Source organism: Glandiceps talaboti, chromosome 4 (assembly GCF_964340395.1).
Source record: "Glandiceps talaboti chromosome 4, keGlaTala1.1, whole genome shotgun sequence".
NCBI lineage: Eukaryota > Metazoa > Hemichordata > Enteropneusta > Spengelidae > Glandiceps > Glandiceps talaboti.
The window spans coordinates 9,544,249-9,560,714 of record NC_135552.1 but is presented as its reverse complement, the minus strand read 5'-3'; the positions used below and the strand labels follow the sequence as shown (position 1 = coordinate 9,560,714).

General features: G+C 34.5%; 2 protein-coding genes across 2 annotated transcripts in view; both read left to right on the top strand.

The window, feature by feature from the left end:
* Positions 1 to 16,466, top strand: part of LOC144433571 (uncharacterized) — a 313,028-nt gene that overhangs the window by 274,416 nt on the left and 22,146 nt on the right. The window lies entirely within an intron of this gene.
* On the top strand, positions 2,189 to 15,482 carry LOC144433892 (L-gulonolactone oxidase-like). The gene is made up of 11 exons (XM_078122286.1): positions 2,189 to 2,219; positions 2,300 to 2,401; positions 4,143 to 4,268; positions 5,669 to 5,766; positions 6,687 to 6,777; positions 8,913 to 9,098; positions 9,931 to 10,115; positions 11,059 to 11,208; positions 11,859 to 12,020; positions 12,605 to 12,695; positions 13,110 to 15,482. The coding sequence occupies exons 1-11, from the start codon at positions 2,196 to 2,198 to the stop codon at positions 13,236 to 13,238; spliced, it is 1,344 nt and encodes a 447-aa protein (XP_077978412.1). The 5' UTR covers positions 2,189 to 2,195; the 3' UTR covers positions 13,239 to 15,482.

Below are 16,466 nucleotides of genomic sequence, written 5' to 3'. Positions count from 1 at the left end.
GGAATGAAAGTTTGGATAGCAGTGATGAAGAATAGGATTTATATGGTAGAGTTTTACAGATGATATACAACTTGTAATGTTCAAGTAAAACGTTTGCATGTGTTGCCACAATCATGTAAAGCATCCGTATCAAGTACAGTACAAAAGTATATACAATGAGTAACACTTAAAGTAAAGCACTTTCTTGTTTATAGCATTCATATCAAGTGTAAAGTATGCTGTTTCAATTGGTTTATTTACAAGCCTAGCATGGCCTTTCTAATGTGATCAATTAACAAATGAAACAGTATACTTTAACACTTGATATGGATGCTATAAATGATTGTGGTACATACAGAAAACACTTGAACTTTGTGTTATGGGTTGTATACTCAACTTACTGTGTCAGTTACTATTAATCATAAGTCCAGTATGTGGCGTGGTCTCTCTCATTACAATCAATTTGTAAACAATGTTAGCAGTACAAAGCAAGTAAATAGTCAATGACTAGAGTGTAAACATATATGCCATAAAACATAACCAGTGTATATATTCCATAGTTTTTGTTGAACCTGGCTCGTGCATGGTATAATTGAAAGAGTATGCCTTTATACTTTATATTAACTCTGTAAATGTGTGTGGCAAATAGAAAAAGTGTATATCCAATTTTAGCAGATACTAAGGGTGATTTCTTGTATGTACACCAATCATGAAGTTACTGTAAATTGTGTTTGCTACAGTAAAGATGAGAAATCATATTTTGTATTCAAATATTATTTCACAACAAATTTCAACAGGAATTGATTCATAGAATATTTGTAGTATAACTTAGTTTTAGTTATCAAACTTTCTAATCATGAATATTTTTACGCAAATTTGTGTTTTATTTGTATGTTTCTTTAGTTCTTTTTTATTTATAAAATCATTTGCAATAAAGCATGATACATTGACAACTTTCTGTTGTTGCGAATTTTACCTATTTCTTTGGATATTTGTATTCAGTCAATTTGAACTGTATTTGTGTCTTTGCTTACGATCATACAAATGTACCTCATCGTATGAATGGGTACCTGTTAGGATTAGATTGGACAGAGAACATCCCAATCTGGAGGCGCAGATATCCATATTAGGGAACCGTATAATTAGATGCAAGGTGAACATTTTTATGCTGGGTAATGTAAACTGATTGATGTAATGATGATTTTCATTCAGATAGAGTGCCCAAAATATATGAATGTATTAAAAAATCACAGTTTTTAACAAGGAACTATTTTTTCTCTCAAATTGTGAATAGGCAGTAGTAGTTCCAATATATGCCAACCAAGTATCTCAAATTTCCCTATCTGAAGCTATAGTAGGATTGCAAGTGAGGCATGTACATGTACTTGGTAATTAATCAAATCATAGACATTGATGTCTAGCAGCAAATACAGGTCTGCCATAGATAATAAATGTCTCATCAAGTCACTTTGTGTATTGGATCCTGTCAAAATGCTTGGCAAACATGCCTTTAAAAAAGATGACAGAGTGTGTGCGTGTGTGTGTACTGTGTTTTGATCTTCCAAATTCCAAACATACAGGGAAAATAACTACATAGACTTATCTCAAGCAACCATTTCTTTCAAAATAAAAAAAAATTAAAATATCACAGATGTCCAATTTTGGTGAAATTTCTGTATTTCTTTAAAAAATACATTTTGGCAAAATTGAAATCTATGATTAACCAACTTAACTCTGAATATGTTTACCAACTTATTTTGAGGAAATACTTTCTGCTGTAGTCTGTAAGGTACGCCGTGAAGTGGCGGTCTCACACATCGGTCAATTGCAACCCCTAGAGTGAGCGCAGAGCGACACTACGTATCTTAGCTTAATGTTGCTGGTACCAGTACCATTATATTTACCAGATATTAATTTATGACTATGAAATGCTATATTTATGTCTTTATTTATACTTTTCTGTCAATGACATGTCAGTCGTTATGAGCAATATTCATTACTTCCATGTGATATATTCGTCTCAGTTCCTAGTTATTATTTTGATCTCCGTTGACAGCAACAATACATTTGTAAATTCCTACAGGTATAATCAGCATGATCAGTTGCGGATACCCGGTACTATACCGAAGTGTACCCGGCAGGTGTACCCCAGGGACAAGTGCACGCCAGCTGATGATTGAGGGCGCCCCATACACACCAATCACCTTGCTGTCAAAATGGCGATGAATGGAGGCGGACTGGTAAGTCTCTCCAAATACTTGTGTGTTTACTTATTTCATAGATGTTGCACTTGATTTTAATAATTTATTTTGAAATTCAGATCGCTGGATTGAAGGGCAAACTGTTCACCAATTGGGCCAAGACGTTCTCTTGTGTTCCCGAGTTGTATTTCCAGCCGACCAGTGTGGACGAAATAAAGCAGGTATGTACCCCGGAGATGCATGTATACTACAACAACACGTGGTCACGTGTACGGTGCTGTCCGCTCCGCCGTGATACGTATACGGTGGTGCCGGTTATAATGGCATGTTGACATGACACGGTGAACGCACGAGCATGGTTCATAAAGTACGGGTCGAGTCAATGTAATTTATCTTGTCGATGCTTTAATTTGATAACCCTGTTTACCATATACTACTCTACTCGTGTAGAATCTATGGTTTTACAAGAAGCATTAAAACGATGCACAGAAGGATATTATATAATTTGTTCACAGTGTACCGAGTTACACCAAATGGAGGGCGGAGGCGTTGGGTGTCTGCAAAACAGATTCTAGTACAAATATAAATGGTAGCACGAATTATTCACGTTAGCAGTGTATCAAAATATGAATGTACAAGAATCATGAAAGTTATTGAAAAGAAGTTACAATACATGACGAGTATGCAATATAATGTTCGGCACCCCTTGTTACCAAATATTAACATAATAAATTATTGAATAAATATCACAAAATGACAACAAAAATAAATAAAATAATATAACTTGTAAATATAGAGGTAGTAGTGTTCCTTGAGTATTGTGTGGCAAATTGTTGAGAGACATTATAAAACTCTTTTTTTTTTGCTGAGTCACATCTGAAGGTAATAAATCTAAGAGTGAGTGTGAAAACTTAATTGACTCCTAAGTAAGGGTACAGGGGGTGACACCTTGTCCACTGTAAATAGGTTAATACAGATATACATTCTGTGACCTTATGTATTTAGACACAAAAATATTTGAAAGTGACCATGGATGAGGATTTTGGATTTTTTAATGTATAAAACAGTTTTATCATGGCTTCCTACTTGAAAAATCAATGTGAAACGAGTTTGTGTTAGTAATTCAACTTGTAGAAGATTAATAAATGTGTTAAATGTTTGTTATTGTACCTACAATAAAACTAAACTTTTCAATGTATTGAGTTACAAACACATTTAGTAAATGTTGTTTCATATTGATATTTCAAGGAGGAAGCCATGATGAAATTATCTTATAAATTAAAAATCCAAAAATAAATTCCAAATCCTCATCCATATGGTTAAATTAACATAGATATTTTAGCTGAAACAATTTTTACACCAAAGTAAATCAGTTTGAAAATGGAATAATTTTCTCCAGTAAATTCTGAGTAACTACATATAATAAAGGCAGATGTATTTGGTGCAAATCAAAACATTAGCTTACAAAAGTGATTTGGCTACAAGTGAATTGTTTATCAGCCCAAATAAACTGGAGGTAAAATTTAAAAAATCGTATTTACACTTAAAATGTTTGTGCATCGGAAATAAATTCATTCACAGTATGTGTGTATGTAATGAGTTACTGACTTACTCTGTATTGGACTAAATGAATGTATTGATTATTTCATGAGAAGTACACAGGATTGACTAGTTTAAAAGAAGTGGCTGTAAAAAAAATCTTATTGTATTATTAAACAGCTATGATCATATTTTGGGTGATGGAAAACTCTTCCTTGAACAACTCAAGCTGCAGAATAGAGATGTGAACTATAGTTGATATAGCTGCCCCACCCCACCTCTATGCCCACCCCAAAAAAATCATGAATTTATGAAAAGCTTTCTAGTTGCAGCTTGTGCAGTTTTAATGTTCTGTATCTTACTGTACCAACAGTTGTGTTGTAAAGTTCACAAAGAAAGAAATAACGCCATTGTGTATTGCAGGTGTTACAGCAAGCCAGGACAAATAATAAGAAAGTGAAAGTATGTGGATATGGTCACTCCCCATCAGATATTGCCTGCACTACAGACTATATGATCTGTTTAGATAAGTTTAATCAAGTGATTGAGGTAAGTCTGGTAAAAATTTATAATGTGTTACAGACGAGCTAATGTGTAATCACTATCAAACACTTTTGAATATTAACCTGTATTCCTGTAAATCTGGAATAAATTTTATTAGCATCAGGAAACTGTTGGTTTTTAGAAACTCATTGAACAACTACATGTATTTCTTAAAGGAGAATGCTACTCTAGGAAATAGATTGATTTTCAGAAACTTTGGGTTCTGGTGAGATTTTTCTTGATTTCACGTCACATAAATTTTGCTCGATTGCCAAGAAACACCAAATGGAAACTCTATTTCATCTCAGTTGTTCTCACGCTGGTCCACCATTGCATCATGGGGCTTAGCAGACATACATATGTATTAGATGCACACTGAATATTCATGACTATTTATCCAAAGGTAATAAGCACTAGTATGAGAACAACAGAGTTGAAATAGAATTTAGTTTCAGTTTGATGTTTCTTGGCAATAATGCAAAATTTATGTGATGACAAGACAGAAAACACGAAATGACTCTCCAAAACCCAAAGTTGATGAAGAAATCTTTATTTCCTGGAGTAGCATTCCCTGTAATCTTATTTTATAACATGTACATTTCCAGTTTTATTGTTTTAATTCCATTCTCACCCTAGGTAAAATAAGAGACCCATACACTCTGTTTTTATTCCATTCTCACCCTAGGTGATAAAGAGATCCCCTAGCACACTGTTTTTTATAATATTCCATTCTCACCTAAGGTGATGAAAAAATCCCTATGACAGTTTTAATTCCGTACTCACTTTAGGTGAATTAAGTGACCCCTATCACACTTTTCTTATATTCCATTCTCACTCTAGGTGAATTATGTGACCCCCTATCACACTGTTTTTATATTCCATTCTCACCCTAGGAGAATTGGAATAAGTGACCCCCTATCACACTTTTTTATATTCCATTCTCACCCTAGGTGATAAAGAGATCCCCTAGCACACTGTTTTTTATAATATTCCATTCTCACCCAAGGTGATGAAGATATCCCCACCACAGTTTTAATTCTGTACTCACTTAGGTGAATTAAGTGACCCCCTATCACACTTTTCTTATATTCCATTCTCACTCTAGGTGAATTATGTGACCCCCTATCACACTGCTTTTATTCCACTCTCACCCTAGGTAAATGAAGATATCCCTATCACAGTTTTAATTCCGTACTCACTTTGTGAATTATGTGACCCCCTATCACACTGTTTTTATTCCACTCTCACCCTAGGTGAATTAAGCGACCCCTTATCACACTGTTTTTATTCCACTCTCACCCTAGGTGAATTAAGCGACCCCTTATCACACTGTTTTTATTCCACTCTCACCCTAGGTGAATTAAGCGACCCCTTATCACACTGTTTTTATTCCACTCTCACCGTAGGTAAATGAAGAGAAATGTCAGGTGACAGCTGAGGCGGGATTGCTTGTAAGGGACTTAAATCTAACTATTTTACCAAAACATGGTATGGCACTCAGCAGGTATAAAAGCTAAACTGTATACATATGTAATATTTTAATCCTGGTGTTTATTTTTAGAAATGTAAATTGAGACTTTCAACATATGTTCATGTATTCTATTTCAATTTGAATATTTTATATTAGATTTCAGTAAAATGCCATATACTGTGTTATCAAACAAAAGCCCTTACTTCTGTTCTTTGAAAAAGCATCTACTCTACCTTGTTCCCAAGTGGGGTTACATTATTTGCGTATTTATTTCTTAGCTGACTACCTTGATGTCAGCACTAACACAAATTTGTTTTGAACTTCAATATAAGAATGTTTATCCAGCGCATGTAATTTACCAAAGCATGGCATGGTAGAAAGCTGCTAAAATAGATAAATGTAAATGTATCATTTTGATCAAATATGGAATCTTTATTTATGAAAATTTTTAGTAAAAGTGTTACTTTGTATCTGTTGTGTCAAATTTTTATCAACATCTTTTCAGATCTACAATTCTGTTTTGCTTGAATCATTTTATAAATAAAGTAAAACTGGAATTAAAATTTTAAATAGTGGCTTTACAAAATACTCGTGCATACTTTCATGAAATCTCTAACCCCAAATATTGATATTGAAGCAAATGCAGAGTTTTCTTTAAAGGCCCATGTTTCAGTCTCAGATTCTTGCATTCAATTTAATGTCAAGTGATTAAGATTAGATAGGATCAGTTGTAAGTCAAGGGAACAACTTTATCTCTGCCAGTCATCTGTCTTTCTCATCCCTTATCAATCCTAGTTTTTACAATAAAATTAAGTAAAAATCAACTTATGCAACCAAGTCAGAATCCAACTTCCAAACTCACAGTCTGAATTAAAAATTGAATCAAAGAGATAAATTCATTACATCGTTCTATACTGTATTTGTCAGTGATGAAAGATAAATTTATTTTCCAGTCTTGGGTCAGTGTCAGAGCTTTCGTTAGCTGGATCAATTTCAACAGGAACTCATGGCACAGGTGCTAAGTTTGGATGTCTTGCCACAAATGTAAGTAAATATTTTTGATGTTATACAATACAATACAATACAATACAATACAATACAATACAATACAATACAATACAATACAATACAATACAATACAATACAACACAACACAACACAAAACAATACATCTTTATTATCTCAACATGGCAATTATTTGTGTGACAGTAGAGAATAAAACCATACATGAAAAAAAAGTATTTAATACATTTAAAATCTAATGTAGATGTCGGTTAATCGTTCATTGTTATTGTACCTCATTATTTTTGCATGAATTGACCTTCGTGATACATGTTTACGTTTTCGTCTTGATGGCTGCATCTTCTACATCTAAACCCAAGTCCATGCCCACTCAGTTCTAGCTCACCCGTGCCGGGCGTGACCTTACATTAGCATTGAATTGGAGGATTGAATTAAACGACAAACGGACATACCAAAACTAAACTGCTAGGCTCATTCGGGAAAAGAGAAGGGAAAATGAAAACTACCTACTGGAAAATCATATTCTCTGCGTGCACAAGTACTGCTGCTGCTTGTTGAGGAAGACGCCATGTTGTTTGTTGATATTCAATGCACATACTTATGACAATGCCCAAAGTACTGCAGTAAGATGCTACCTGATTGGCTGTGTGGATCATTTAGCAGAACTGAGTGGGCTTGGGTTCCGAGTCAGATGTAGAGGAGGCGGCCATCAAGACGAAAATGTAAACATGTATCACGAAAGTCAATAGAAATTAAAATACCGAGGTAAAATAACAATGAACGATTAGCCAACATCTACATTGGGTTTTAATCAGATTGTAATCATTCTTGACATGGTTCAGTAGAGAAATTGCTGTCGGAATGAATGAATATTTAGTTCTGTTCTAGTCTTTTATTGGCTAGCACTCTGTACAACCATGTTCAGTAAAGTCCATGTTTGGGTCATAGGATCTCTATGGTGTACTGTATATGTAATAGTGTAATCGTGTTTATTTTCTACTATGTAAGCTGATACTGCACACAGCCACAGGTTGTTTCAACATATGTTCAGGTATTCTATTTCATTTATGGATATTTGTTATTAGATTCAGTGAAATATAAATTGTGGTACCTAACAAAACCCCTAAACTTCTTTTCCTTTAAAAAAGCACCCACTTTGTCCAAAAAGGGCTACATTGGAGTAATGGTCATTTTTGTGCTAGTCAATATCACATTTAGTCTCAGGAGATAATTGCTACATAACAGCCCTCAGGGTAATAGATGTCTAGTAGTGCCCACATAGCCAGGCTATTACAGTACAAAATGTTAACTATTCTTGGCCACGACAGCTCTAGGTGACAATTAGTTCTCTGAGGGAATGCAGCCTAGGGTAATGGCTGTTGCCTTCAAAATACTTATGCTGGTTTTTGTGCTGATGTTGACTTTATTTATCTATTTATTTATTTATTTATTTATTTATTTATTTAATTTACCAAAAAGATGGCAACGGGTGTACACCCGATAACAGGCATCTCACAATAACTTGTACAGTTAATGCATGCATTTTGCAATGGTATCTCCCATGTGACTATAGGCCACAGACTACATTTACACTGTACAATGATATACTCCAGAAGTTATGATCTCAGTCAACGAGATTCATCAACTTATTGAAGCATTTTCTAACATTTTTAGAGAGCCTACCCTACTATCAAAATTGTAGTTCTAAATAATTACAAAAAGTTACACCTAAACCTGATGAAAGTTGACAATCATGTAAAACATTTCACTGAAGCAGGTTAACGAGGTCAGCAGACTGTGCTCATAAATGTCACCTGACAAAAGAGTCGCACAATACACAAAATGCATAGCAAGCCATGCTCTTTTTATTTTTTGTGTACTCTCTTTGAATTCCTGGGCATAGGCATATGATAAATCAGTTATTACCGGATATGACCTCGCCATTAGTTCATATCTCCATTTCTGCATAATGACATTCATCTTACAGTTCATGTCACTATGATGCAGAAATGCCACTCACAGTGATATGAATGAACGAAGAGGAGATATCCAGTAATAACCTTATAGTATTTATACACACACACAATGCAAGTAGTCACATTATATGTAACAAAATACTGTAACAAGTTATTACAACATTTCCATTCCATACACAGGTTGTTCATCTAGATCTTCTGACTGCATCTGGGGAATTGATATCATGTTCAAGAGATGAAAACAAAGACATTTTTCTTGCCTGCTGTTGTGGTATTGGTGCACTGGGTATTATAGTACATATGACACTCCAATGTGAACCAGAATTCCGATTATGGCAGAGGCAGTCAGCTAGTACTTTAGATGAAGTAAGTAGAGTCCATTTCAAGTTACCGTTCATCGCCTCTGCTTGATACAACCACGCAGAAACCAATAAGAAAGTGCACATGCTATACTTTGATTGAATGAATAAAGTTTCTTGCTACGTTTTGTCTAAATGAAATTAACTAACGTGACATCCTGCAGACATCAAATGCAGATATCAAAACATTGGCACCCACATGTCTGTGTTTAGTTGCAGTCTGTTGAATGGTTTCTTTCATAATGGACAAAATGTAGCAAGAAATTGTGATGTTGCTATCTTAGTGTAGAATATGCAGTTTCTTATTGGTTTGTGTCAGGTTGTATCTGGTGAACAGTAACTTGAAATGGGCTGTATATAAAATGCAATCCTCCTATCTATGCCCTCTGTGAAAGACTGAATGTTAGATCTAGCAAATGTTCAATCCACATAGTATGTGAAGTCAGTATTTAAATTGAAATTTAATATTATTCATGGACACAATGCTGATTGATTGAATAAGTCATGTGATCCCTAAATTATGTTGATTGTGTCCAGTTGTCCAGATGTGTGATCTAGTTGGCCATACACAGAAATGTGACACGGGTGCAAATAGTTTTGAACATCAATAGGTGATAATATCCTTATTTTATGTTGATTTTTTCCTTACAATTAATACAGGAAATGATGTGTAGCAAAACATACTAAATTTGTTTGCAGACTTCAGTTTAGTTGAACAGTTCACAAGTTTAGCATGCTATGAAAGATTGCAAAATATTTCATTTTTCATTGAAAATAATGACAGACTTTAATACAGCTGGTGTAATTCTGTTTCTACTCATTTACATTTTACTTGATAGGTTCTTGCAAACCTGGATACTCACCTGTATGCCAGTGAACATTTTAGATTCTGTTGGTATCCACATACCAATAATGTAGCCATGTGGCACGTAGACAGGACCACCAAACCTATCCAAACCAAGTCTAGCTGGTTTTGGGACTATGCTGTGGGTTACTGTGCATTAGAGTTTGCATATTGGTTGAGGTGAGTGTAGAAGGTTGATTTTATGGGAGGACTGTGTATTGGCCTTTAACTTTACTGTGAATATTTTTATTTGGGCATGCAAAAATTTGAGCAGAAAAGCAACTTTTCACATTTTGGCTCCGATTTATTTTGGCTGATAAACAATTTTGACTACAGTGTGCTAATAGGCATGTCATTTTGTAAGCTCGTTATGAATTTTGTACTGAAATATTTGTAGGGTGACGTGACGATGGAAAAATCAAAACTACAAGTTGTCATTTACAGTTATAGTTGGTGGGTAGTGTGTCTTCCATGGAGACTTGTTCTTTACAAACAGAAATGTTACAATACTGTAGTTGTATTTATTTTGGCACATGAAAAATTTGGCAGAATGGCGATTTAGGATGTGTCAGATGCACCGGGGAGTAACATGGGAAAAGTAGACACCACTCAATTCAGGCGGCCCAATATATTCAGTGCAACTGTTGTTGACATCTTTGAATGTAGAAATATGACAAGTTGTAAAATATGTTATTCCCCATTATTTTAGCCAAGGAAAAGACAAGTGACCTAAGTGGCCCTTGTCATTACGAGTCACTAGACGAGTAGTGACAACCCTTAGGTCACGAAATATTGGGGAATAATATAATTATACTATGCCAGTATTAATTATTTAAAAAAAATTTGGGAAAGTAATGTCAATTTTGAGCATTTTGAGTTATATTTCAAACACAGCAGAACCAATGACATAGATATGCATTGTCGTGATGTAGAATGACCAGAGTATATATTCCATATTTTTTCTTGAACCTGGCTCGTGCATTATATAAGTGGGACTTATTTCTGTGGAAAAGTATTTGCATGTATCCACCTAAAATAATCCATTACCGAAAAACATACAACTAAAGTATTAGTTTTCAGAATAAACTGATTGACTAACTTGACTTTGTCGTTTTTCTTTCAGCACCTTTGTACCAGGATTGATCCCTCTCATTAATCGTCTATTCTACAATTTATTGTTTACTAAACCAGTAGAACAGGTCAACACAAGTTATAAAGTTTTCAATTTTGATTGTTTATTCAGTCAGTATGTGACAGAGTGGGCAATACCAAGGTAAGCCTATATTTATGTGATTGACTGACTGACTGACTGACTGATTCATTCATTCATTCATTCATTCATTCATTCATTCATTCATTCATTCATTGACTGATTGACTGACTGACTGACATGGATTGATTGATTGATTTAGTGATTGATTGACTGACTGACCAACTGATTGATTGATCGATCGATTGATTGATTGATTGATTGATTGATCGATCGACTGTCTGTCAGTGTGTGTGTGTGTGTCTGTCTGTCTGCCTGACTGTGGATGGATGGATGGATGGATTTAGTGATTGATTGATTGATTAATTGATTGATTGATTGATTGATTGATTGATTGATTGATTGATCGATCTTACCCCACTAAGATTTGTTAAGCCAGATGTAGCAGTGTTTGCAAGATTTTTGTCACACCAGACATTTTGTTTCAGGTTTCATCATTTTAAAATAATTGTAATAGTTTATCTCTTTCACTACTGATTTCATAATCATTGTCCTGCAGTGTGTAGATTATCATCTACAATCTATTAAATTTAACTAAATGAAAATAATTGAACTGTTACTAGTAAAGCTAGGTTTGATGTATTTTACAATAGTTTTAGAAAGGTATTAAATAAATGTCACTAATATACACAGTATGTAATTGTAAATTTCAGAGAGCAAACAGGACCTGTTTTGAAGGAACTGAAAGCCTGGTTAGAGTCGAGTGGTGAAGTGGCACACTTTCCTGTTGAAGTACGATTTGTGAAAGCTGATGATATCTTGATCAGTCCATCCCATGGTAGAGAGACTTGCTATCTCAATATCATCATGTACAGGTAAATATAACAAATTTTGTAAATTTTATAAACTTGCTGAAATGAAACTCAGAGAAAGTGAAAGTGAAAAGAAGACTTTTAGCCAACTGAGGTCAGAGCTTCAAGTCATTCATAATGGTCAGGTGGTTAGAGTGGCCTGTTTGGAAGTTGCAGGTTCAAGCCCTGCTACTACCAATTGTTTCTGATTGGCTAAGATTTGAATCATAATTGTGCCCCAGTCAACCCAGCTGTATAACTGGGGACCTGGTAGCATAGAGGTTGCAATGTGAATGTTTTGTATGCGCCCCAGGGAGGTGAGGAATTGTAAAGGACCATTGTGTCGTATGGGTCTATGCCAGCAGTAATAATTGTACTGTACCTTGAGCACAGGATGGGAAAGCAAAACTAACATTGTTATTACTATTATTCCTGTTATGGAGCTCCAGAAATCAAAGTTGAAATAATATGAAGTAATATATATTTACCCATGTTGGAAACCAGTGGTAGTGTGCACAACTTAAAACTTCAAAATGTGAAATTAGTTAAAATGTGAAAATATAGAAAATAGAGGATTTATATGGTATATATATATATCTTTACTATAGGCCTTATGGAAAAGATGTTGAATATGCTAAATATTGGGAAGCATATGAAGACATTATGTATAGAGCTGGAGGAAGACCACACTGGGCAAAGGTAAGAATAAGTTACTATGTCTTGAATTTTAGTTACTGGAAATCTTATAATCTATGCAGTAATTGTCAGTCACTGAGGATAGTTAAAAGTGTTTTTTCATAAACTTTTGGTTCTGGACAGTCATTTCATGATTTCACATCACATGAATTTCAAATGATTGCCAAGAAACACCAAATTGAAACTCGTTTTCACCTCTATTGTTATAGCCGTGGTACACTGTTACCTCGTGGGTCTTGGCAGACATGAATATGTATTAGATGAACAATGAATGTTCATGATCCTAAGTGCTTATTACCTTCAGATATGGTCATGAATATACATTGCTCATCTAATGTATATTCATGTCTGCTAAGACCCATGAGGCAGCAGTGAAACTTCAGTAACCATGACAACAATACATGTATTCTCTTGCAGGCACACAAGATAACAAAAGACCAGTTCATGAAGATGTATCCACAGTTTGGAAAGTTTTGTGAAATCAGAGACAATTTGGATCCTGATGAATTGTTCATGAATGACTACCTGGAAAGAGTTCTTAAGTAAATTTTGTTGTGTCTCTTATAATTTATGACCAAAACATGGAAAATTATTACATGCACTCTAATGCACATGTAAAGCACGTCTCGGGTAACTTTCTACAGCTTTCCAGTTTACTGTTTAGGACTATTGAATGGAGTGAAACTTTTCCGCAAATTTATATGTCTAAGTTACGACTCTGGTAATTGAGGCTTTGGTTTACTATTAAAGATTGACACTGAAACTATTGTTGTTGGAAGTGGTAGATTACACAAGTGGATGATAGTGGGTGCCCATGTTGTGGGAATCTAATCACCCTGTGATCAACATAGTGTAAACATTGGAAGTCCCAAATCAGTACTGTGCAAATGTATGGAACTATCTTTCAGATGGCTACCCTACTGAGACTAAACTTAAAGCAACGTCCATTCAAAAGCTTATCACTGTTGTGCCTCAGCATGTCACAAACATAGTTTTAGTAAACCAAAGCCACAATTATCAGAGTTGTAACTTGGACCTATAAGATTTAGAAAGTGGGATTCTCTTATAGACTGCACAGAAGCTTAAAAAACATTTACTATTTGTTAGGATATTTCACTCAGAATATTTGCTTTTTGGTATGAAAATTTGTGCACATGATGCGTACATAGATAACTTGTGGAATGGAGATTGTAAAAGTTTGATAGGTTTTGTCCTAGCCTATGTCTTTACTACAAATAGGTATATATCACTATCATAGGAATATATTTTATACTAGTATTTGAATTTCAACCATCACTAATTTATGTATATCAAGATGGAACCGATGTATTGTTCTGATGCCAGATGTCAACAACAACAAATTATGAATTTTTTTATATATATAATTATGATGAGCAGATTCATATTAACAATGACATGTTTGCTAAATTTTAGAGTGAAATAATTCACATATGTATGTACGTACGTACAGAAAATGCAGCATTATGTTCAACAATGATATGATTATGTAGACTGTAAGATACTTCGTCTAAATCTGCCCTCGTTGGCCAACAGTGAAGGTTCCACGGAGTCACCGACCCTGCATATCATAGACTAGTGGTCATGTTAAACTTATAGATCTGAAACTAACAATAGGTAAATATATATCTATAATATATTATCAGAAGCCAAGAGTGCTTTAATAATGAACACAATTATGTATGCGTCACGACAAAGTTGTGTTTGTGACTCAAATTCTATGGCATTACCAGGAACATCATTTTAGAGGGTGTTGAAGTAATTTGATAATCTTGTAATATGACATCAATCAAGTATTTGTTACCAGAGATTGCTACATCTTTGGTAGTTGCCCCCCAAGAAAAGGATTCTATCATCAAACGACTATCAGAGTAAAAAAAAAAAAATTGCTAAATAATAACTTTCAGAGACTCTTCTTTTAGATTTCTAGATGGGCTTTATTTTAAACCCATACAATAGTATGAGATGCATGTGTACACAGATAGAAAAATTGAAAGAATTGTGATATTATATCAGATTCGGTGATGGAGTTTCAGAATTTTGTCAGATTATTGACATTGTGTGTGTTAGACGGTAGTAACATACCCAGTAATGTATTAAAACGTTCATAATTTCAAAAATCAAGAGGGACTTTTTTTTCAAAAAACTAGATTTCATTGTTTCTGCCCTTCTTTTTTTTACATTCAAGTTTGACAAAAAATATTAATTGTTTCATGGTCAATGTGTATCGGTAAACATTTTACAGGTGATAATGTGAGATTATGAAATATGGTATTAATTATATATATTTGCTTGGCCAGTAATTTACATTCTTACATATGTACCAACAATTACTTGTATCTGTGTACGTGCAGACTGTTGGGTATATGTGTTTGTACTGCTGTGCAATATGGAAACCCATGTATGCAAATGAATGCATAATCATTCCATGTATGTTCAAGTGAATATATGGCTGCAATATTACAAATTTTGCTGTTCTAGATAAATGTGATAACAGAATCCCATGACATATGTTAGTCTCAGGATTTTTCAGCTGCACTTTCATTAGCTACATACATTAAAGGAAAGCTACAGAGAACACCGCCCCAAGCACGGATCCCGAATACGCTACACTGTCACTCGGGCATCATGCAATTTGGTCATATTTCTTGGCATAAAACTACATTATGAAGCAATGGTATAATTTCATTGTAGCATCTTTTTTTCTGAAACTTTACCATGCTGTTGTTATTTCTGCTGTACCATTTTTATTTATTTTTCTTTTGTTAAGTGACAACAGCTGTACCTTTCAGTTTTTATGTTTTATATGAATTAAAAAGTAGTTTTAAAATATGACCAAGATTCACTCAATATGTGGTTTATATGCATGTATTTCCAATCTGCCATTTTACTGATTGTTTACATCAGACATTTCACAAATACCACAAAAACTGTATCAGAATATTGTTAACATATTTAATCAGTACATTATTTGTATTATATATACATCATTTTGCCCCACCCTCACCATCCTGTGAAAGAGGTTGGCTGATGTGCGAGGGCGCCCTACCTTACAGACTAGTTATTTGAAGGAGAGGAAATAAAAGATTGACTGGTACACAGAAACTGTATTTTTATATGACTTGTGTGTCTAAATATGAGGGTATGCTCAGAAACTGATGTCCTGCTGTTAATGTAGATATAATACATTACTGTCCCAATGTTCGCACTTGCCAGCACCGGCTGATAAAGTGATGATCTATCTGACCTTCCTCGTATCTCTAAATCCAAAGGTACATGTTAGTATATTGAGGTTGTTTTTAATATCTATTATCTTATCCCCCCGTCTCCCTCAGCTACATTGTAATTCGAATGTGGACAGTGCCCTCAAGTTTGTGGAATAATTTGCCATATCACACCCAGGCACACTTTGTCCAAATTGTGCGAATTGTTGAACTATCATTTTCTAGACTAATAAGCAAACTGTTTACTAAATGTATTTTAATGCTTCCAAGGCTATATGATAAAACCTTTACAGACCAGATCTTGGTTTTTGTGGACATCAGTAAGTACACCCAAACTCTCAAGGTTGGACCCTAACACTGTATATTGGCCCACCAAACCCATATCTAGTGCAGTCTGTCAATGTTATTATTACATCATGTGTTGTACTTGTACACATATAAAAGACATGTTTCATAAATGTCATTATCAAGATGAACATCACATACATATGTACATCCATCCATCCATACATACCCCACCCACACACACACA

What these genes read in the sequence shown, in the direction of transcription:
- LOC144433892 (XM_078122286.1), top strand. Translation starts at nt 2,196, where the DNA reads ATGGCGATGAATGGAGGCGGACTG. An exon ending in CATGGTATGGCACTCAGCAG is followed by an intron (nt 5,767 to 6,686) that starts GTATAAAAGCTA and finishes TTTATTTTCCAG; the next exon opens with TCTTGGGTCAGTGTCAGAGC. An exon ending in CTCAATATCATCATGTACAG is followed by an intron (nt 12,021 to 12,604) that starts GTAAATATAACA and finishes TCTTTACTATAG; the next exon opens with GCCTTATGGAAAAGATGTTG.